At 40.1% G+C, this 24,472-nt stretch overlaps 2 protein-coding genes across 2 annotated transcripts; both read left to right on the top strand.

Annotated features, from left to right (window-relative positions):
• The first annotated feature begins 6,510 nt into the window (after window positions 1–6,510).
• LOC111218595 (protein FAM171B-like) lies at window positions 6,511–16,449 on the top strand. The gene is made up of 8 exons (XM_022740965.1): window positions 6,511–6,780; window positions 10,647–10,880; window positions 11,465–11,557; window positions 11,760–11,918; window positions 12,830–13,000; window positions 13,598–13,714; window positions 14,131–14,254; window positions 15,021–16,449. The coding sequence occupies exons 1-8, from the start codon at window positions 6,600–6,602 to the stop codon at window positions 15,961–15,963; spliced, it is 2,022 nt and encodes a 673-aa protein (XP_022596686.1). The 5' UTR covers window positions 6,511–6,599; the 3' UTR covers window positions 15,964–16,449.
• A 1,212-nt stretch (window positions 16,450–17,661) lies between these two features.
• On the top strand, window positions 17,662–21,808 carry LOC111218631. Its single transcript, XM_022741021.1, has 6 exons — window positions 17,662–17,753; window positions 18,389–18,659; window positions 18,754–18,882; window positions 19,722–19,862; window positions 20,005–20,036; window positions 21,026–21,808. The coding sequence occupies exons 2-6, from the start codon at window positions 18,392–18,394 to the stop codon at window positions 21,308–21,310; spliced, it is 855 nt and encodes a 284-aa protein (XP_022596742.1). The 5' UTR covers window positions 17,662–17,753; window positions 18,389–18,391; the 3' UTR covers window positions 21,311–21,808.
• Window positions 21,809–24,472: the final 2,664 nt, after the last annotated feature.

Here is a 24,472-nt window from a genome sequence, read left to right as displayed (position 1 = left end):
CAGAGCCATAGCAAGGATAAATGGCATCAATTAATTCCCTATTCTCCTCGTCCTCATATTCCCCCCTTAATCTCCCAATGCAGTTAATTTCAGAGAACAAAAAGTGTGAAAAAAGATTTAGCATTCACCTCTTGTGAGAAAAAAAAGAAAAAAAAGAAAAAGAAAAGTTGTTTAACAAACGATCAACAAGCATTTTAATCAGCAAAGGCCTATTGGGGATGGGTTTCATGCCTCAGGATGGGTAAATCTTAATACACAAAGCTTCCTCTGAAGCCCTGTGCAAATTTGGCCACTTCTGAGGGCTGCAGTGAAGTTAATGTAGGAAGGGATGCTGAGTATCTGTAATGAAGTTTGTGCACAGAATTGTTGATGTTCCTCAGGGTAGAAACATCCAGTCTGGCCTCTGTTGTTTAAATTCAGCACAATCACCATACATTACCTCAATTAACCTGGCTGGCATCGCACTGCGCCCAACATGCAGAAAGTTACTCAACCAAAATGCAAAAATCAATTCTGGGCTTGATCAGTAAATCAACCCACAGATTAAGTAGGAGGAGAAGGATGCTTCCCACCCTGTCTTACCCTCCCACCTGAAGCTGACTTCCCTCACGTCAGCCTCCCACTGGTTTAAAAAGTCACTCAGAACAGGAAGTGATGATGGTTATTGCTGGAGGAGCTCCGGTTTTCACATAGTCAAGTTACAGACAATGAGAGCATCCATGTGGCCATCGCCACATTTCACCAGCTCTACCCAAGAAATGGATTTTCTTTTACAGATCAATAATTTCAAACTGATGTGGGTCTGGCACAAACAGAATAAAAATAAGGTGAGACAAGAGTCTCCAGCTAAGCTAACATATCTACGAAGCTGTGCTCATCCTCATATCACAGTTATCATAATTACAATTAATAGGCTCCGACTTATAAATCGTTTTCATGTCGACATCCGAGTCATAAACATGACTTGGAAACTCAGACTTCTCTCTGATATGTCCGATCTGGTCCTTAATAATATGGAAGTGTGTGAAAAACAAACAAACATGGACGCCTCATGTCAGCCAAACTCTGTCACTTAAGCTAACTCATTCTGACATGTTGTCAGTGCTTAGTATCTCTTTTATTCTTGGGTATTTTATACCCTCAGTAGAGTGTCAGCAGAGAGCTGTTTGGAAATGCAGGAGAAAGAGAAAGAGAGAAGAACAATTATCCCCAGCCAGACGAGAACCAGGGACACTGCAGTTCATGGTCGAGGACGTAGCCACAACAGCCCTGTTTCTCTGTTAATATGCTACAAAATTGTACTGACATGTAATTTAGCAGGATTATGCTCAACTTTTTTTTTAAGTGCATGAAGTGTTACATTTATTACCAGGCTGCACTCAGTGGTGGAAGATGTGCAGGGCGTATGGTGGGTCACACAAAGTGCAGGACTGTGACTCCAGCATCCAGCATTCACATCCAGACTCCTGAGCTGTGGTTAGATTTAGGCAACACGAGCACATTGGTTCATGTTATTTATGTATCAATTTATTCATTCATTAATTCATTCACGTACAGTGTTCATCTATCAATTCATTCATTTTTTGCTTGAAGGAGATTCAGGTGTCGGTCGGTTGTGAAACATTTTGCATCACAGACATCTGTGTTGAAAGCTTCACTGGTTAAAGCTTCACTTTGCCATCTCTAGCTACTAGGGTTGCCATCTTTGATGGGGCTCCTCCTCGTCCATTTCATCACACCAACAAAATAAAGTAAATAGGTTTTTACCTGTTTTCACGCGTTTATGGACACAGGATCAGACATAGCCGGGAAGAAAACAGAAGGAAACAAATGAGGTTTCATTTGAAACTATGACATTCTAAATCAAACATGTATTTTCACAAAAAACAGGACAATTCGTGTCCCAGGAGAGAATATTAATTGTCGAGGACAGTTGCATCCTGGGAAAACCGGGATGGGTGGCCACCCTACTAGCTACCAGTGCCTGAAAAAGTTTAATAAAGCTGTAGTTGCTATGAGTGATATTGTTTTGGAAGTTTTTCTAGAAAACAGATGAAATATGTTGCCAGTGAACATTTTACTGGTAAGTTCAGGGTCAACATTTTTGTGATTTTTGAGATGTTAATTACCAACATATCCTCATTATATATATACTATATGTATATTATACAATGTAATCTTGCATGCATTACACTTCAAACATATTTGCAGTCCCTAATTTGTTGTATATAAACACAATTTCTAGAAAATAGCTTTGCCTATCATGGCTTCTCAATGCACAAAAATGTATATATAAAACTCACATGAGCAACTCTGCAGTCATGGTCTTGAGCTGTCCAATGAACCTGAGTACTGAACATTCCCATTTCTACTATCCATTTCTACCAATAAGGCACAGTTATGCTTTGTTAGCATGTTTACATGCTAACAATGACAATATTATCATGCTGATGGTCCCCAGCTTACTTACTAAGCTTGCTTACGTTCATTAAATAGCATCAAGCACAAAGTAGCTGTCACGTGAAGAGACGTTTCATCTCCACCTGCTGGTGGAGCAGGGGACAACAATCAGAGGGTCAACAAAGTCACCAGGATGCATTGTGTACAGGAAGGAGATGTGAAGATATCACAGAATTATTCAAGACTTTGGCCTGATAGAGGTGCTAGATGAAAGGTCAGCAGGTCAACAAACTCAGTATGATTCATCCTCTGCCATTGTTTAATATACTCTCCAATATCCTTGTTCTCTGTATGTCTTTCATTTGAAGCCACAAGAATTGCAAAAGCTGTAGCAAGGTGCATCCTCAGCTTAAGTATTAGGTTTCTTACTTTTTACTTTGACTAAATAAAATCCATTGGCTAGCAGTTATTTTCCATTTGCCCTTTTGAGCCTTTATTGGATAGCATAGTGGAGACAGACAGGAAATGCAGGGAGAGAGGAGAGGAATGACATTCAGCAAATAGCCCGGCCGGCTGGAAGTCTAAGCAGGGACTAGCTGCTCATGGCCCATTGAGCCCATGTGGTACGCACCCTAACCATTCAGCTATCAGGTCACCCCGCTCGCAGTTAAGTAGCTCCGAAAACTCATGTCAGGTAATGTAGGAAGCATCTGAATTCTGCATTAGTGCCAGTGCCGGTTAACAGAGTCCTGATGTAATGTTCTGCAATGTCTCCCCCACATGAGGTAACACAACAGACAGCTTTCTTCCTGACTTTTGAAACTTTTCTGAAGTCTCTATTATCTCCCAAACATATTCCATGGCATTGTTACTCAGAGAAACGCCTTGCTGATGTCATCATTATTAATTGCAAGTCATGCACCTGTCTCTCTAGGCAAGGGCTCGCTCACCGTGTGACATTGTCTATCACTTTGTCATGTTTCCTGTCTTACACGCTCACGTCAGTTTGTTGCCTCTGGTCTGTCGCTGGTATTTTGAAAGAGAGCACAGCTGCAAAGCCTCACATTTAATCCATCCAATTAACAGTGGTAGTTGGAAGTGTTTTAAGACGTATATTTGTAATGTAATTAAAAGCTGAGAAATGAATGCACATAAAGTTATAAAGTCAGCTGACCTTGTAGGAAGTTTTTGCCAAACAAGGCATCAGCGTTTCATTACCTGCACGGATTTTATAACACCAAATTAAGTTTAACCTTTATGTGGCTTTGAAAACTGACGCTGATGCCGATAGTTTCATGTCAACAAAATATGATATTTCATCCGGCATCTGTCTTTTCATCAATCTGTTAAGCTCTGACCCACAGTCTTTGATCATTAATGGCTCAGTTGGCATGAATCATTGCGCTCACTTTTATGTAAGAGGAGGAAAATATTGATTTCAGTGAGCTTATGACCTTTCCCATTGAAAGACACCATTAGATAAAACACGGCACAGACCTGAACTCTATTGAGTGTTGTTTTATTTAAGCTCGAAGGCACTGTTAAACAATACATTGATATGGATTACCATTAAATTCATTTGCTTTCATCCCAACATTTTTCAGCATTCGGGTCTGTTAATGACAGAGAAAACCGTTATTTAACAGACGTTAATTTTTGTTTGATTAACACAAATTTATATAAATGGAAAAACTGTGCAAGGTAAAAGATGACCAGAGGGGGAAAAAAAACTAAACATTTCAACATGGTGGAACAGAATATTCTCATTGTGTGCAGAAATACAATGAGAAACTTATAAAATTGCTTATAAAGTGCTTATAAAATTAATAGAAGAAAGCCAGGGATGAAGCAGAGAGCAAGCACAGATTTCCTGAGTAAAGGCGAGCAGATTTCCAAAATAGTCCCTGTAGACGCAGCTATTTATGTGGAGAAATGAACCATTACTACATCTAATTTGTGGCAAATTGATCTTGGAGACGCAGGCTGTCATCAATCCTCCTGCATGTGTGTTTAGACTCCGATTTATACTTTGTCAGAAGGGAATAGAGCTGGGAGGACAAATGTGTCAGCTCACTGCCTCTCTGAGGCCCTGTCACAGAAGAGCTATGATGGGGGAGAAGCCAGGAAGGATTCACTCATGCTTTTGGTGACAGAAAGCTCCGCGGGCAGATATCACTGAGGAAGCCAACCCTCAGGCGCGACTTCAGAGATATAATAAAGTGAAGCAGGGTATAACACCTATCTCCGGAAAATGTCTATGTTTATTTATAGATTATTGGCTGAGAGGAAAATGTTTTAGTTCTAATAAAGATAAATAGAGCTTGTTTTTACTCATAGTTTTACTTTGGGAGAAAACTGTGAACTACTTTGATTTCGAGATTTTTTTTTATCAGTAGGAGGAACCAACTGCTGTACATACATGGCTGACCAGAGCAGAGCAGTTATTCACCACACATGTTGCTTGTGATTGTGACTCATGCCAAACCAAACAGGTCAATTATATTTACAGTTTCTGTCAGTAGGAAGGGATGTGATCAATATCCACCTGGTTATCCCGCTGATGATGTAACTGCTTAATACAGTTTTACCGCCTGACGCAAAAGAATCAATATACAGGTATTTACAGACAGGTAACAAATGAAAGGAGAAACCTGAATAAATTAAAGGAAAAACCGGACTGTATTAATGGGAAAAGCTAATGAATGCAGATGCCAGATCAGGGGTCAGCACTGAACGGTTTGATGAAATTTCTGAAGAAATGATGGACAGCACGGCGCTCGCCATCGCCATCATCAAAACACAGAGAGGGAATATTTGTTGGAAGAATGTGTTCATGAGTGTTCATAACTCCGACAGTTTATGTAGTGATTATGACCAGGGTGTAGAGGAAGGTGGCTCAAGGATAGCAATGTGTTTATTTTGTTTTTATTCTATGTTGAAGGTCACATTAACACAAAACAAAAGGGGAGGAAATTGAAAGAGGATACGTGGGACAGGGACACTCCAGTAGAGTTCATCCAGCAATACAAAAAGAACAGACCCATTGAACATTTGTCCATTCTCTGTTCAGAATTCCTCTATTTTCTAATTATTTTTCAAACTACAGAGAGAACTATAAAAGTCCTGACTGAGAAAATATATTTCCCACAAAAGTTAATATAGAAAGAGAATTTTTTTCTACAGAGGCCTGAGGCACAATTAATGTTTAATGGATGCATTAGAGTCCCACAAATGTAGAAATAACTTTTAAATAAATGTACCTATAAAAATCTTACTAAAAAAAACTGCAATACCATTCTCACAACTTCTTACAATACCTGCTGTCACTGTCCCTGCTGCTATACTGCTACTGATAGTATGACTCCACTCCCACCACTACTATGACTGCCACTGCTGCAACTCCTGATATCACCATCACCATGTCTTTATCAGACGAGAACAGGCTAATGTCATATTCCTCAAGGAGAGACGTACGTATAAATGCCAGCTCTTATCACTCATCAGTTATGTGAACACCTTAATGGAATTAATAATGGCAAGCTGAAGTTAGGTGTTTCTGTTGGTGAACTGATATTATATTATCCCCATCTAGTGGCAGAAATAAGTTGATGCAAGTGTATTTGCATAATAAACTCCATTCTGTGTACAGCTAAATCTATATGTATGAGCCCTGCTATAAGAGAATCAGCTGATTCTAGGAGTATTGTTCACAAGTGACAGCAGAAATATAAATTTACTCAAGTACTATATGTAAGTACTACAATTTGGAGGTACTTTACCTAAACCTCATTCTTATCAAGTCATTTTTGTGTGTACAAGTTATTTTATTTTCTTTCAAAAAAGGGAAAGATATGCCATGAAGAACACAGCGAATAGTAATAGTCATAATCATGTATCTATACATATTATATTTATATATATATATATATATATATATGATATCATACATACAGGCAGACAGACAGACAGATATATTGCTTGATAGATAGATAAATAGATAGATAGATAGATAGATAGATAGATAGATAGATAGATAGGTCCCTATGGGCCTCACCAAACAGCTTAAAGGGGAGGAGTTAGCTGCGCTGTTTGAAGAGTGGCTGACAGGAAAGTAGTTCGGATGGCGGTGGACCGAGCATCTCTGTTTTTGTAGAAGTTGTGGATGAGACCTGTGACCGATCAGCATTTCGTGTAAAGTCATGCGCCTGTTGATCTGTCTGATATCTGCGCTGAGTTTGTGTGAGAGCGGCGAAGCGGCTGCAGAGTTCACTGAGACTGTGGGACACTCTCTGCATATCGATGACGGGAACTTTTCAAACCGGGATCACATGAGACAAGAGCCCTTTCAGTACCAGCAGCAAGTGCTGGATGCCCTGCCAGGTTTGTATAGTTTCACTGTATCATAGGACCATTCACACTTCAGTAAACTGGTCGGGATTGTTGTTGATGTGTTTCATGTTGAGGATGTAAACTGAAAATAAATCACATTGTAGCTTGAGATTAAATGTTCGTGTTGATATTTTGCCATTTCTTGTTATTTCTACTAACAATCACGCTAAATGGCTTTTTGTAACAGATTATAGACTAAGATGTGCAGATTTAGTCGAACTGGACCATCTGCATGAGGATTTGCTCACAAATCTGCTGATCTGTTCATGAGTAATAAGTGATGCGGGAGCTTGCTGCTGTCACCTCATGACTAACGCTTTCTCCATCTGTCTCTTCTCGCTGCATCACCACCAACAAGGCAACCGTTTATCATGTTATGTCTGCATCATTTACAATACACAAAATGTGAACTTTTTAAAGTGACTTCAGAGTTGGCCAGAATCTTAAAAAAAAGTGCGCGAGGGCCAGACGGTATCTCCTCACTCTGAATTATCATTAAACCACAGCAGACTCTGTCCTCTTTTCCATTTGTCTCTCCTGCCGACTACTTTTATTTTCTAAGTGAAAATATGCTCTCCCTCCCTCATCGCACAGTGTGTCAGAGACTTACAGGCATCTTCTTGTTTACAGCAGAGCAGTGGAGAGGATCTGAAAGAGGGATTTGTGACCCTGTTCACTTATCAACTGATTCATGACTAATTCATGTTCCTGTAGGAGTACATTACCATCCGTCATCACATGATCCCTCAGCCTGTGTTCACGATTTAACACTTGGAAATGTACCCAGGCATTCTGTTGTATCTTGTACCACCCCCTGTACCCAACCCCCACCCCACCCACCCCCTCCTGCTGGCTTGTCCTGCCAAACCACCCTATCCCTACAGAGTAAACTCTCAGGGGAATGACTGCCCACTCTCTTCTTCTACTAAATAATAATAATAAAAAATAATTAAATAAATAAAAATGTACAAAAAAGCGCCTTCTTTCTTGAGCCAGATGGTCAGGCTCATGTTGAGATTTATATCTTCATTGTTGCACCCTTCATAATGGGCAAAGCAACAGAATTAAAGATCTAATCATTTTGTCTCGGGGACTGGTGCGTGTTAGCCCCCCCCCCTCCACCTCCACTGCACCCTAAGCATCTTTTGGGACTTGACTTGTGTTTGAAGCTGATTTGTTCCACATATTAAAGGGTGCGCTTTTTTTTTCCCCATCAGTGGAATGTATGGCCTACTTCCAACACACACACACACACACACACACACACACACACACACACAAACAAACAAGCATGTTTGTGGGGAGGGTGGAGGGGCGGGGGGGGGGTCACCAGAGATAAATCCCTGTTGGACCATCTGTTTATCCTGCCTGGTGGTCTCGCAGAAATGACCAGTCAACATGTTTTTGTTCCTTCCTCATGATTTTAATCATAGTCTCTGGTGGAATGATGATGGTGTATGTGCTTGATATGACAGCAAAGGCAAATGTAGGTGCTTTTAGCCACAGACATGGTGTTTTCAATAATTATAAGATGCCATTCTAATATTTACTATCTTCATTTCTGGGTCAAGAAGCTTTGTAATTTAGTTTTTGATTAGTGGAAATATCTCCCCCATAGTTTAAGAAGTCTAATGTGTACATACTGATAAAGAAAGCATTTCACCAAAGCGGAAATATATTTTTTTCTGTTGGGCACCAGTACTATCATGTATAACAGTATTCAAGCCATATCACACACCACGGGGGATCTATTTCTCATCTCCGTCTGTGGCCTCAGACAGCCCATTTCAATATACTTCATAACCCTCTTTGTGGTGTGGTTCAGTTAGCCAAATGTGGAGATTACAGTAATCTGGCACGACACACCTCCACTTCAGATTTAGTGACCCCCTTCTGTTCTGTTTGGCCACCAAAGTAGAACACACAGAAAGAGGAGGCTGCCTCTCCCAAAACAAGCGCCCTCTTGTCCATCTGCACTGGCATACAGTTTGTCTCTCAGTGGGTTTAACTCTAAAGCAGCCAAATGTAGATATTTGTTTCATGTTGTGGCTGGAAAATGGTGGCACTCCTGGCAGCTCCAGGCGTCTGTCTGCCCCTGATCAAAGGAGCGTGTTAGGGGGTAAGGATATGGAGTGATCTGGTTATCTGGCTTTGGCACTTGCTGAAATAGTGCGAAATCTGGTAGCATAAGGCATGGCTTCATGAGTGTTCAGTGGAGCTTTGGCAGATCGTTTAGCAGCAGGATTATATGCAATCAGAATAGCAGCAAATTCAACCACTACCGTCAGTGTTGACTTGTCACCATTCGAGAGAGAGATGCTTATGACATTATGACTGGTGAGACTGCTGCGATAGCAGAGCTGCAGCATGTAGGTACTGATAAAAAGTCCAAGAAGGACTTTTTTATGGGCTCATAGCACAAAATAACTATGATATACTGTATCTGTGGAGGGCTGATGATCAGCCAGCTGCTGAGATTTATGTCTCCCAGAACTCACTTTCCAGCCCAGACTCCACAGAAGGAGTACAGGACGGTGGAGAAAATTTATAGCAGGGCAGAAGGTGAAGGAAGCTACCTTAGCACTGCCCAGTGCTAGCAGAGTTTTGCAGCTGTACACAGTACTCTTGGTGCTGAGCAGTTTCTTTGAAGCATTGTTCAGTATTTATTATGGGAACCTTGTGCTCAGATTTTTCCAGCAGTTTTTCTTTTCTTTTTTTTTTTTTTTTTTTTGCTCTAACCTCCTGCTATGCTACCTCCACAGGTCCACGGCACAATGTGTTTGGAATGCTAAACTTTACTTTAAAATTCAATTTAAACTTTTGTTGACCAGCAGAATATGATGTAAAAAATGACACCGACATATTATCACCTTGTGAAGTTGTACGGTGAACATGTTAGCACACAGTTGCCTGTAGACAGTAAAATTGAGTCCAGAAAACCAAAGCGATTAGCTAAAAGATGCCAGAATGCTCTGCAGAACTGAGTGGAAGTGCAGAGTTGGTGATAATTCCCTGTGAGTTTATCGCTTTGAGTGACATCACTGACATTACACTTATTCATTTGATCCATGCAAATATTCACTAGTGCAGCTTTAATGTATTGCGTGTCGGTCAGGCATTGATTCTTGGTAGGATCTGCTTTTCATGACATACTGATTAGGCAAGAAGTGATGTATTAGTGAAAATCCCTTCATTGTTATGCAACACTGTCCCTCTCAGAAATGAAGTCTTGCTGTCATGAATTTACTATTGGATGTATGTGCACAGTGTGAAAGTGGCTTATTGGCTTTGTGGATAATGTGTCACATTATCATTAGGCCCTGAATGAGATTCTCGAGGAGCTACCTGAAAACATGTAATGATTAGGGCTCCCTCATGAGAATACCTTTATTGGAAATATGTACTGTATTAGCTGCCTGAGCTGCTGATGTAGCTTGTTATTGTCTTAAATGCTTACTTTGTTGTTCTAGTTGCCTGATTTTAGCATTTGCATGTGTGTCCTTCTCTTTAAAATCTGCTGGGATTAACTGATTGATATCCTCGAGGGAGTCTGTAAATGAGTTTTCCTGTTGTGCTGTCAGTGAGGCCGACTAGCCCGCTAGGTTTACTGGAACTGCAGCCAACTCCAATCTGTTAAAGAACTAAAGAGCATAGCTGTAGTGTATAAAAAGTGGTGGACAAAATAATAGGAACATGTTACATGTAATCCAAAGAGGTGCAGTTCTGAGACTGTAATTTGTGGTGTGTGGTTTCATTATATTTGGAGGTTTGACCGTGTAAGAAACTGTAAACTTTCTCTTTGCCTTGACCACAATCCCACTTTATCTTCACCAAATCCTTTTTTTTATCTCCTATAGGTTCTTCCTTTAACCTGAGGGTCCAGGTTAGAGACGTGCTGAGTCGTCAGTCCCTGAGCCAGGCAGTGGTGGATGTTTACATCAACTACACCAGGGTCAAAACCGCTCATACAGGGGAGGATGGTGGAGTTTTGCTTCATGTACCTTACCAAACTGGGCTGCCCATCACAGTAGTGGCAAACAAGGATGGTTACATTAGCACGCTGCTGCCTTGTAAAACCAGCAGAATGCCAAGTAAGATGTTTAATGTGTTCGGTTAATGAGCTTCATCAAATGCATAAACATAAGAATGGCAGCGTTGTTTTTATTCAATATTGGCAAGTACATTTTAGAAAGAAATCGTTGTATATCTTCAGTTTATATCAACTGCATACCGTGTGGTTGTGTGTGTGTGTGTGTGTGTGTGTGTTTCTGTGTCAGTGAATCAGGCACAGTCTGCAGAGAGTGGCAGATAGCAGTGGGGTTTTTTTTCTGATTGGGACACTATAAATAATGTCATGTAAAAAACTAATCAGAAGAAATACTGAAATGTATATACTTAAGTCAATTTTTGCTCCACGCCGACACCTGACAGGACAGCAGCAGTGGGACCTTTCTATAGCCGACATGTGGAGTGTGTCTACATCTGTATCTGTTGCTCAGTAGTCATCTGCAGTGCTGTGATACAAATACCTGAATCTTGAGCTATTGTTTTTGAAGTGAAAACTTACTTGATGTAATATAACATAATGTCACGCTGCCATCTAGTGGAGAAACTGCTCATTTTTAAACATAATAGTCTGCTAATTTTGCAATTTTACCCTTTCCCTTTGTTGCAGTATTTTCATCAGTGACCATGTCACTACTTAGTCTAAATCAAGGAAACATCTGGCTCTTTGAAGATTCTGTCCTGATCACTGGCAAAACATCTGGTACTGTGTTTAAGTATCTCTTAGTGCTCATTCTCTCTTTGTCTCTATGATTGTTGGTACAATCATTCATTTAAACACATCATATCAGCCAAAGATAACAGTGCTAAAGGGAAAATACATACAATATATTTGAATAAAATGTTATAAATAGAGGCTGAATATTTTCAGCTATTACTATTACTATTTTTTCTTTTATTTATAGATGCTTCATCACAGCCTGTTGTCCACTTTCCCAAGAGCCTGCTGAATCTGACAGACAGCAGCAATGTCACCTCGGTCAAAGCCTACCTGACCATCCCCAGGCTGTCATCAGAGGATGACAGCCTGCTCAACACTCTGGGCATCATGAGCAGTAAATCAGGTAAGTCTGTGTGTGTGTGTGTGTGTGTGTGTATGTGTGTGTGTGTGTGTGTTTTGTAGAATCAGTATACAGACATCTGCTTTCAAAATATTGAATATAGTACAGTTCTAATAACAGTGAATAGTTAAAGTAGATAGATGAAATAGATTTTTTTAATAGAAAGTGAACTTAGAGCAGTTTATACTTATATACTTCCTCACACTTTCCTCTTTTCACAATTAAAATCATTTAATTGTGCATGTGGGGATTATAGTATTCTTCAACCTGAATCTGAATCTGAATATTTTGTGTTTGGTGCCATCTGGTGGTCGTAATAATTAAAAAAAGACACTGAGGTAGATACTAATTTTAAAACCTTATTATTTGATGTATTTTTCTGACTATTGTAAATGTTTTTCTTAATTCTTTGTTTCTTATTGTCTTGTATTGTGTAGTTGTGTAGTTGTGTTGTCTTTGTTGTTGATGGTGTTTTTGTGACTGCTTCTTATTCTCAGGCCTCTCTTGAAAAATATATTTTAATCTCAATGAGACTGCCTGATTAAATAAAGATTAGATCAAAAAAAAAAAAAAAAAACGTAAAATAATAATAAAATAAATTGACACAGATACAAATGATTTAGCAACAGACTGCGACAGTTTTCACATGGAATCTTTCTGTCTTTCTTGGCTGCAAGTGGCTACAACAAGCTGAAGCAAAGTAAAGATGAAGTCAGCGTCAGAGCTTTAGCAGGGGTCCAGTCAGCCTGTCACTAGCAGCAGTCAATACTGTCAATCAAACTACTGTGGTACCACTTAGCTGAAAGTACCTTTACATGAATTCCATGCAAGAAAAGATAAAAGTGAGTAAATTGAATTTAGCCAGAGCTCATATTATCCAGCTCCTCCTCAGCATTGTCTCATGTCTTTTCAAGGATACGTGAGTGTGGAGTTGAGCCCGGTGGCGGCTGTCAGTGTGCAGCTTTTCTCAGGAGACTCAGAGTTACACGTGAGTGGGCCCATACAGATCAGCCTCAGCATCCCTGACAGCCGTGGACTCCAGATTTCAAACGTGGTTCCAGCGTGGTTCTTTAACCAGACCACTGGTGAGTAGAAATGGTGATGATACAAGCACAAAATCCTTCTGAATTCCTGAAGTATCTGGCGAACAAGTGATTTTATGGCTTCCACTAGTAGATTGATGAAGAAGGCTCTGTTAGCAATGTGGGAGTAAAGTGGTAGAAAAATTACTTTAATGTAGGAAATCATTAACAGAACAGCAGGAAGGGGGTAATGGAATTATAGTTTTATAATATTTATAAGCAGGACTCAGACCTTTAGTCTAATGGTTCATTTCTAATTCTTTCTGTACATCTGGCCATCAGCAGAGATTAATATTAGTATAACTAATGCTCGGATAAAATTAAAGGGAGGTGTGACTTGACATCAATCAGATGGGGGGGAGGGTTGTACTCAAAACGCACACCTTCGGAAGAATCACTCATCATATTGTTATTAGTGTCACAAACCTCTCTCCATTATTTTTTCTTTCTCAAACCAAGTTTTGGGTCATTTTGCATCCACAAAACAGTAAAATGAAACTTCAACATAAAACTCCAGTGTGGGAGATAGAAGAGGCTAAGTCCTTCTTAAAATCATGTTTTATTGATGGCAGAAAACTTTTTATTGTTTGTTCGACTTAGGTGGCTGGATGAGGAAAGGACTAGGGAAGGTGGTGTCAGTCGATGGAAAACTCATGTGGACATTCACAGCTCCTCATCTAGGCCACTGGATTGCAGCACCTCTGTCATCTAACAGAGGCAAGTGCTCATCATAATGATGTTAAAGTACTGTTTACAGAATACAGAGTTCTGTTTCTTTTTCTCTGTTTATTTGATAGTACCATCTGTGGCATATATAGCAGTAACATGGCAATGTAATCATTTAAATGTATGAAATGGAAATTAATGAATGATTAGCAAAATAAACACTTTTTTTTTTTGATGGTTGTAAATCTACTGGGTAAATAGATAGTTCTTGTTGTGGCAGTTGAATTTTTCTAACTTAAGAAGCCAAGAAACTGACCTGGAGCTGGCCTCGGTTAGTGAAAAGGAAGGAGGTTTATTAAATGTCAAACGCTTTTCGATTCAAAAAGCACATCGTTAATTTTCATCCACACTGATTTTCATTCCGTACGTGTTTCCTGTTCAAACTGACTATCTCACTTTTTCTTCAGGTTTCTTTGGACTTGACATTCCCATCGACTTCATCTTAAACCATTCATCTTCCCTGATGGTTCTGCTCGGAGGATTGCTTGTTGTGGTCATCTGTCTTCTGGTTGGATTATTGTGTTATCGCAGGTAACAGTCTGTCATCTCTTACTAGTCTATATAAGTGGTGATCATATTAAAAAAGATTGCTGAAAGAATGTAAATGAACAATGTAAAGACACACTTACTGATTTTGTTTCACCAGAAAATCTCTACATTTCTTCCCAGGTTTTTGGGCAAATCAAGTATTTTCTTCATATCTTCAATTTAGGGTTAAAATATGCTTCATCTGATGCAACTGGATTATGTAGTTCCTAGTTAGTGGTAATTATAAGTAAATAATATTTTACTGAAAATCTTTCAAGTATCAAATACTGATGTTGTGTAGGCTTGAAAAGGTAGCATCTTGCACCCACAGTGTGATCCCTCTCTGTTGTTGACATCTGGTCCAAACACCAACCCACAACATGGATAATTATACCACATCTGTGCTGCAGTATCACCTCCTCATAGCACTGAAGCTGAAGCAGAAGGCGTGTGTTCAGGGAATTATTTCCTGCAGGAGTGATTTGAGAATGTGGTGTGACACTTTTTTTTTTTTTTTGCCATGACTCTGGGGGGGATGTTATTATTTTATCACTATTTTTCACTTCAGTGTTCCTTTAAGAAATACTTCAATGCCAGTAAAATACCAAGCTGTTAAACATAACAAAGCATTAGTGATTTGCATAACTGAATGTGTATATAATATCCGTTTTCCCACTGAATAACCCGTGTTTGCAAGATGAGATTTTAGACAAATTGTTTCATTTTATTTGGCCTGACTCTGCTTATGCAAATGCTGTCTTGTCTGCAGACGTCCCCTCAGTGAAACTGAGGCAAAGACGATCCTACCAGTGATGAGAAAAGACCAAACCACCTCCACATGTGACGATGAACTCTTTGAAGTATATTCAAGGGACGTGTCTCCTCCACAGAATGGGCTTAACCACTCGTTCAGAGAAAAGGGGGACAATCGACGCAATTCCTCTGTTAATTCAACGCACAGCGTAATAGCCAACCCCAGCGCTGTGGCCATTGCGCTGGAGTGCGCCGAACTGGACCTGAACACTGAACCTAATGATGGGACTTGTGTGTTCAGAGAGCAGATGAGAGTTCCAGGATCTCTGACTGAGAATTTGTTTTTCTACAACCAGCCTGTTGCCATCCTTCACGCTCCAGCCTTCTTCCATTTGGAGGAGCAAGCGGAGCAGCAGCAGCGGAGCAAGTCGGCTACTCTGCCCCGTGCGGGGGCTTCAAACAGTGCTGCCACCGAGCCGCTGAGCAAAGACGGCTTCGCCCAGACACTGCCGAAAGGTCCGTCTGCGGCCCAGAACCAGGCGGGAGAAACCGAGGACCAGCTTGGAGTTCTAGAGGGTTCTCAGGCAGCAACCTCCACCAGCACACCCAGGGGTCCCTTCAGCCTCCCAGAGTCAGTGTCGGTCCCGGGAACATTAAATAAAATCAGGGACAGCAGGCACTCGGTACACGCCTTAGCGGAGTTTTCCAAAATGCCCTCACCCCAGCCTCCCCGGGCCTGGTTTGTGTCACTGGAGGGCAAACCCGCAGCCGAGATCCATTACAACGTGTCAGAGCAGCAGAGGAGACGGAGACCAGTGGAGAGTCGGGACACCAGTTTAGACTCGGGGGTGGACATGAGCGAACTGAACCAGCCGTCCGGACGGAGGGCTGTAACGCTGGAGCGCAACGCTACTTTTGTCAAAAGCACGTCCGGCGGTAAACACGCAGCTCCACAGTAGAAACTCTTAATACCTCCATGCCTACAGTTCATATCGCGTAAATATTTACATATTAATGTTTGTATGGCCCCGTTTCCGCCAACCATCAGATTCCACATACTTTACACACCAACTGCTGCACATGTAGAGAAGTGGAGCACGTTGCGCGGTAGTCGTGGATGTTAAACCTTAAATGCCAAAAATGTCTCACAACCCACCTGCTTTTTAACAACCTGTCTCATCTCTTATCTTCTGCCTCATATATGTCAAATTGTTTTCAAATTTTCAAATAACATTACATTACTGATGATTTACGGCCACCGCAGCTGCCCTGTTTGTCCTCCTCCAGCACGACGATGGATGGCTAACTTAAATGCCTGAATGCTAATGTTAGTTCAGTAATGTTATTGATTTTATACTTGTGCATGTTTTGCGCATGTTTTGGTGTATTTTGCCATGAAGTGAATCATTTAATTATATTTTAATACAAATAAATAAATGAATAAATAAAACTGACATTTCCTGTTTTAAACCCACATTTAGGTCTATTTATTTCTTCTATCTAGATACAGTAACATCACTGAACTAGAATTATAACCAGATTAGTTTAAGGTGTCGCATAAAATATGAACTAATGGTGTGAAATTTGGTCATAATTGCTGTGTGAAGTCTTGAGTAATGGCTAAAAAGTGTTTTCTGAGGTCACCGTGACCTTGACCTTTGACCACCAAAGTCTGATCAGTTCAGTGGACATTTGTACCAAATTTAAAAAAGATTTTTCCTATTGTGAGGTTTTGTGAGGTCACCACACTGCCAGATTTGAGGAAAGGTCCTTCAAGGCGTTACTGAGATATCGTGTCTGTGAGAATGGGACAGATGGACACACTGGAAAACAATATGGCTCTGGCTCTGACTGTCGCCGACATGGAGGAATAAAATGATATATATAAATGATCATTATCACCTGAAACAGCTGAGGAATACTTGCTCTCAGCATATTTATGTTTTCTCTGTGTATTTACTCTGGCTTGTGAAGCTGCAGAAAAAAGCCCTGTCTACTCATGGCTAATGAAGAGTGATGTTCACTATTCAGGTGGTTTACTTGATGCATGTGTCTTACACCACTGCAGTTATGTAACAACCTAACAACCTTTGTTAGCAGTTCCAGCATAGAGACACGCACCTGTCTAAACCTGTCAGGTGGGTTCATTTAAATAAATGCCCAAAAGCCCAAATAGATAAAATCATCCACAACTTAACACAAAGCCAAGACTAGAGAAAAGAAAAAATAGTGTAAGTGAAAAGAGATTTATTCACCAGACCATCTCACACTCACTCAAACTCCCTAAGAAGTAGTTTACTTCCTCCACCACTGAAGATTGAGATGGAGAAAAGTTTCTCACACACGAAAAAAGCCTATACCTCAATTGTTCAGCAGAGAAATTATGGTTTGTTATTATTATTATTATTATTATTACTATTATAAATAGATGACACATATTCTTTACGGGCCGTCGATGGCAGACCTGCTCTTAATTCTTCACAGACATGTAGACATAGACATATTTACAGTAGCCTGTAGTCTAATTGTCTGCAGCTGTGCCGAGGGTGTGGCCTATTTTCCTTGCGCTTGTACTGTGCCTGCCCACATGCAACACCAATACTGAAAGATAATACTAATAAGGAAGTAATTTGATTCTGTACCCTCCAACCTGGCAGAGTGACGAGGCAGGAAACAGTGATCTTTCAGGTTTCTGTCGATTAAAAGACACTTAATCTTTTTACCTGCTGTTTTGTCACACCAAGTGAAGGTAGGTCATGTGCACTGTTTACTCTGTCATAAAGAGACTCTAGTCTGTAGTCTGGCACATCTGTCATGTTGCTCAGTTTCCTTCTGATGAAACATTTGTAGGCCTATATGATATGTTGATCGTATTGCGTAATCAGTACCCTGTAAACGTTGCTGATGACTTGGAAGTGTTGATTACAGAATTTACTCATATGGCTAAAACCTATACACTACTGTATTAACTACTGTTTTTGTTACCTGTCGTGGTCTCACCAGGATTGTTCTCTTTTTTGAGCCACTGTTCTGGAAAATGAATGCTATTTTCTGGGACATGAATTGTCCCCTAATGTGTCTGTGTCCATAAACATATGAAAACAGGTAAAAACTTTGATCTTTTGATGGTGTGATGAAATGGGGGAAGAGATGAATGACTAACTAACTACTAGAGATAGTAATAACTATATGCAACAGCAAGGGTTATGGCTGCTGCCGCTGCTGGTCTGAGTATATCGGTTTTTTAACAACAAAGGTGGCAACCCATGGGTGAATGTTTTTCAGTTAATCATATTACAGGAGGGAACCAACAAATCCTCATTAGACATGTTCTGTCACACTGTCTTTCTGTTAACATGTCGAATATTGTCCCTCTGATTCCAGGCCATGGACATGCTGAAATCGAAGCAGAGCCAGCTGTGCATGTGGCTTTCAGCTGACCCTGACTACATACTTCAGCAGTGTGTGGATATGTTGTCTGTGAAAGAATTCCGAGACATACAAAAGCAAAGCAGTGATCTCGAGAAGATGAGACTGCTCTTGAAAATAACAATTGAAAAGGGAAGAAACGCCTGCCAGAGCTTCTCCGACATTCTGAGGCAGCATCAAGCACATTACCAGCAACTGCAACAGCTCTTCAGCCCTAACGCTCAAGGTAAAGACCAGTCTGTAAAAAGACTGAAGTCTGAAAGGCAGCGGTACACACGTTCTGATATATATATATATATTTTTTTTTTTTATCTTTCCAGGGCCACACGCTCCAACAGTAGAAGCTGATAGTAGCAGTGTTGTAAGCACCAGAGAAATAACAAATATGAGGGGAAAGTCCCTCTCATTGAAGATTGAAACAGTGAGTGGTGCAGGAAGTAGTCCGTCCGGTAAGCATGAATAGTTCTCAGGTTCCCTGAAGAATGAAATCATAAATGAAAGTTGTAAAATATATTGAACAAAAATATAAATGAAACACTTTTGTTTTTACTCTCATTTTTTTCATGAGTTGAAATAAAAATATGTTTTGAAGACTTTCTACACACACACACGCACACACACACGCACACACACATACACACACACACACACACACACACGCACACACACAAACACATACACACGCACACAAACACACACACAAACACACACAAACACACAGAGCCCATTGTCATGCCATTCATCTGCTGCCATCACCTTATGTTGCAGCATGACGTGCACAATTACTGGAAGCTTAAAACATCCCAGTACTTGCCTGTGTAGTCACCATGTCACCCATTGAGCATGTTGCCCCCCTAAAAAAAAAACAACAACTAACATCTGAAGCCTAAATCACACAGTTTAGCGCCTAATAAATGTCCTTTTTCAAAATAAAACTACACATTTTAAAGTGGCCTTTTATTGTGACCAGCCCGAGGCACACCTGAGCAATATGCCACACCTGTCAGCTGGACGGATGATCTTGGCAAACGAGAAATTCTCCCCGACACAGATTTAAACACGTTTGTAAAGATTTGAGAGAAAGAAGTTTTTTATGTAGTTAGAAAAATCTATCTATCTATCTATCTATCTATCTATCTATCTATCTATCTATCTATCTATCTATCGATGGAGAGAAATGGGAATAAAAACAAACAGTATTGTGTTTATTTGTTCAGTGTACTGTGAGCATTTTGAAGACATATTTTGATATATGTTCTGAACATGTTTTTTTTTTCTTCTTGTTCAGGGAATATTGTTGGACAGGGAACCCGAGCAGGTTACAGTGCACGTGGAGGCAGTGTAATATGTGCTGATAAAATATCCGGTGTCACTATTGACGGTGACATCGATTTGTCAGTGTCGGTGAAACCATCACAAGTGCGTGCAGGTAACATTTCGCCAACTTCTTACTCGTGATCTGTTAGATATTTGTGCAGTATAATAATGTGAGTGTCACTTTCTGTCAGTGTCTCATTCCTAAATCAAAGCATTTAACAATAAAAGACTGACTGACTCTGATTTCTTCTCAGATGCAGTAGAAAAGACACCGCCTTCCTCTCAGGTAAAGCACATACACACACATAGCCTCACACATTAGTGGTAGAAACCCTTCAACGGTAAGATCCACATTGAGAGATTAGTTTGGTTTAGTTTGATTTTTATAATTAACCAGGAGCTGTAGTTTAAAGTCAGGCTGAACACTGATATTAGCCCAGTGATGTAAAAGATCATTATTCTACTTTACACTTGTTAGTTTATCTTTTGAGGTATAGTTGCCAAGAGATCTACTGCTTACAGTATCTCACTGTGAAATCAATACATGTACTTTTTTAACAGATTTAAAAAAAACAAAAAAAGACTTAGAGGTTCTGGCAGGTGGATTTTTTTCATCTCTGGACAAAGCCAGGCTAGTTCTTTATCCCTGGTTCCAGTCTTTAAGCTAAGCTAAGCTAACTGTCGCCTGGTTCTACTGTTATATTTACTGGACAGAAATGGGAGTGGTATAATTCTTCTCACTTAACACAGGCATGAGGCGTGTGAGAAAAAGGAAGCACCAATCAACCACTGAGTGAACAGGGAAACTCCCCAACCAACCAACATACCTTTAAACTGCCTGTTGAAATAAAAACAATGTGAATTGGGAGGTTCAGAATGACAGGTTAACTGTCAGAATGCATGGGAAAGAAAGCCATGGAACTTCAGTCCTCTGACCAAAATTTTATTTTCACATTTCCCAAAAGAATTGTATTTGTAAACATGAAGGAGGAACACACATGAATCAGAACTTCTGCCGAATGCAAAGTTGAAAAAGAATGAATGAATGTCAGTAAACTCTTTAAACAACCTTGGAGTGACCAGGTGAACTCAATCAGGTAAATCAGGGGTAGTAAGGGTGAAAACAAGAGCCAATCAGTGAGAAGGAAAGGAAAGCGAGGTAAGGGAAGGTGAAGTGAGGTGGGTGAAGAAAGGAAGAGGGGAAAATAAAACAAGGACAAAAAAATTCATTCATTTAGGTTTAACATGTTTAACAAATCCCGTCATCTTTCACAGGCCCCTGCTGCGAAAATGATCAAGAAGCACAAGGTGGAACTCGTTTACTGCCTGAGTGCGGATCACTCCTTCATTCTGCAGCACGTTCAAGAAAGAGATATTGTCACGGACAGAGAGTATAATCGTCTGAAGCATATCCCTCAACCAGAAGAAGCTGTCATCAAACTGATCGATCTAGTTTTGGGCAAAGATCAAAAATCTATTGAAGATTTTATTGACGTTCTCAAAAAATCTGATATTCTTTGCACATATCCACAGCTCGAAGAAATTACAAGAAATTGGTGATGAGGAATGTTGAATTCAAGTTTTTCCAAATCAATGTGAAAAAGTGAAAGTGAAAGATGACATCTGATGGTGTATGTTTTATAAGTTATATTAGAACTTACAGATTGGTATTTGTAAATGTTGATAATGATTGAATGATACCACTCATTGTGAAGTTCAAAAGCAGGTTGCTGCATGTAACCTACCAAACCACTAGAGGTCACAATTGAGCCAGTTTTGTTTTTCAAGTTTTGAGTCTGCCATGGTAACAATGAAATTTACAATGCACTGTTGGACCCTGTATACTAAAAATGTATTATTCTTCATAATAGAAAATGCTATAACCAGCTAAATCACTATGATTCAACTTTCAAGAAGTTTTATTCACAGGCATTTGACTCTTGACTCTCACTCTGGAGACAGAAACATGTGAATGATAAAATACAAAGTGCCCACACACGAGACAGTTTATGCAGGCTTTCGCCCAAAAGAGTCCAATAATCCTGTCATCGTTTTACGTCTTGGTGCCTTTCTCATTCAAATGTTAATAAAAACCTCTAAATGAGACATGGCAAATGAGTTAGCATCACCTTTAATTAATCCCAGATCAGGGTGTGTAGGGTTTACCCAGCCAGAGTATTCAATCTCCACACACAGCGAGCAGACAGAGACAAGATCACATCCAGCTGCCTCTGCTGCGTTGGTACAAAGGAATAACTTTTGAGTGTCTCTCACTGCCCCTGGACAGAGGCCTCGGTTACCTGGCTCAGGCCCAGTGAACTCTGGATGTGGGGAGTCAGAGCGCAGAAGCAAAGTGGCTGGAGAATCCGTTTGGAATGGAAACAGTCTGACGCACTTGGTAGATCATAAAACACCAGCAGGATTAGCACTGGTCTACAGGGGACAGTGAATGACAAACACACTCCAACACCTAATGGGAACTGGGCGCTTGCCTCACTACCATATATATTTCTCCAGCATTTTTATGGACCTTACCTCTTGAATACTTGGCATGTGTGTTTTTTTTTGTTTGTTAGTTTTCCTTTTTTTTTCCTTTTTTATAAACAGTATAGGTGAAGTTCTGAGAGTTGAATTAATAAAGTTTAGTTTTGAGTTTAGTTTTGTCAGAGCAATCCCAATTAGAGCAAATAGAGACTTAGAGGCAGAGCATGTGCAACTCTATGTTCCACTTCTGGACAGTGTGTAGGAGTAGTCTGATACTTCCCACAGTTGTCTGTAAGATGAATTGCCTTGGATTTTTTTCTCCATCAAGTTTGGTTGTTGAAGCTTGCTGTAGCATAGACAATACAAGTGGAGTTTTTCCAGACTCTCCTCTGCTCCCAGGACGGAGAATATCATCGCATGGATTTCATGATGACAACCAGCTGATTAGCTGGAAATAATTACTTTAAATTTCAGATGACATTCTGACAATGTTGGTTACTGCATGTTACTGATTTCCTTTGAAGCAAAGCCTTGCTAACTAACATTAGTTAAAACACAAGGAACAGTAACCCATCATTGCACACTGTCACGCTGACGTTTCTTGTTGACTAAGGCCTGATGCTCATGGAATATGATGGCACCAAACATCAGACTACATTTGCATGCTCTATTGTTCTAGTTTTCTCCTTCCGTCCCAACACGGGGGACATTTTTCACATGCCACTGCACTGCCAAGCTTTCGAAACGTGAACCCCCACCAGGCCAGACAGCGAATGCAACCCGGCGGTGAAAAGGGGGTATCTGTTACACAGGCAAGAGGCCAGCTCAACGGTATTTGTTTTAACAGCAGGCTATTAGCAGGCATGCTTGTCCTGTGAATTTTACAAGGGTTTCCAGTCATGTCACAAATCCTCCTCAGTAATGAAGATAAAGGGGTTTGGATTTTCATTTCATTCAGATTGCGGATTGTCAAGATTGAAAATGTCAGAGATAATATGTCAGTGTTGTGTTTACAGCTTGTTGTGACCAAAAGGATTCATTATTGTGGGTGTACTGTAACCACTACACAACCATCCTCAACCCCAGGCTTAACCACAAAACACAAAAGGATTAATACAAAGACACACAGACATACACATTGTGTATCGAAAGATGTTACATCGTAAAATCAGTGCAACATTTGCAGCAAATCATATTTTTAGCATTTTTTGCGTTTGCATTAAATTTTTGTTTTCCAGTCAGGAAGTTAGCAGGACAACTGAGACTCATTCTCACAGTTTGATCAAAAACGTAATCTCCACATTTCAAAACACTGATCTGTTTGAGTTTATCGTTGCAGTTTATCGTGGTCCTGACTCATCGTCACAGCATGTCAGCATATCATCACTCTAACTTTTGATTTAATCTTGTCTGTTGCTAAAGAATATAGTAAAAAAAAACTTTATTGATATTGAAATAAACCAACTCCCATATTCTGCCTGTGACACTGAAGATGCGAAGCTTTAAAAGTACTGTGGGTACTGTAGTTTTATTACTCATACAGGAGTTCATAGTGCTAATATGGGGACTATTCTGAGCTGCGGAGTACTACATATTTGGTGTGGTTGAACAAAAGTCACTATCTATTGCACAGTGACCTTAACCGCCTCTGCTGACTGAGCACGTTAGTAAAGTATACAATAAATAAATAATTAAAACAATAAAAAAATATATAATAATAATAATAATAATAGTATATAAATCACCATCCTTATGCTTATAGAAGTTTCTTGCCTTCCTGCAGATTTAAATAGTGCAACTTCATTCAGATTATTGTGACACATTCCCCCTTCCCCTGCGTGCACACCAGTCCCCTTGTCGACCCAGAATAGCACCGCTTGGCGTAAATGGGTTCAGAAATAGCCTCGAGTTGAAAAGAGGTAGACATGGATACCCTGAGAGATTGTTCAGTCTCAGGTGTCATCTCACTTCCTACATTTTGTTTGTGTCACACATAGATACGGTATGTACCTATGGAAGTGCCAGGCATGTTCAGCATCTTGAGAGTTAACTTGGGTTCACACTATTACACCACATTTTGAGGGGATTAATGCCCATTAATTCTATAGCAGCTGTTAATCAGCTCGTACTATGATGTGTAATCTTTGTTCTATGTATTTGTAGGGGAGCCCCACATATTTAAAAAAAAAAGCTTTTATTTTGAGCATGTTGCAGGTAAAAAAAAAAAGTCAAGACAGG

This window comes from Seriola dumerili, unplaced genomic scaffold (genome assembly GCF_002260705.1).
Source record: "Seriola dumerili isolate Sdu_G_001 unplaced genomic scaffold, Sdu_1.0 BDQW01000052.1, whole genome shotgun sequence".
In the NCBI taxonomy this organism is placed as follows: domain Eukaryota; kingdom Metazoa; phylum Chordata; class Actinopteri; order Carangiformes; family Carangidae; genus Seriola; species Seriola dumerili.
The sequence above is the reverse complement of the archived record's forward strand: the minus strand, read 5'-3'. Positions and strand labels throughout refer to the sequence as shown.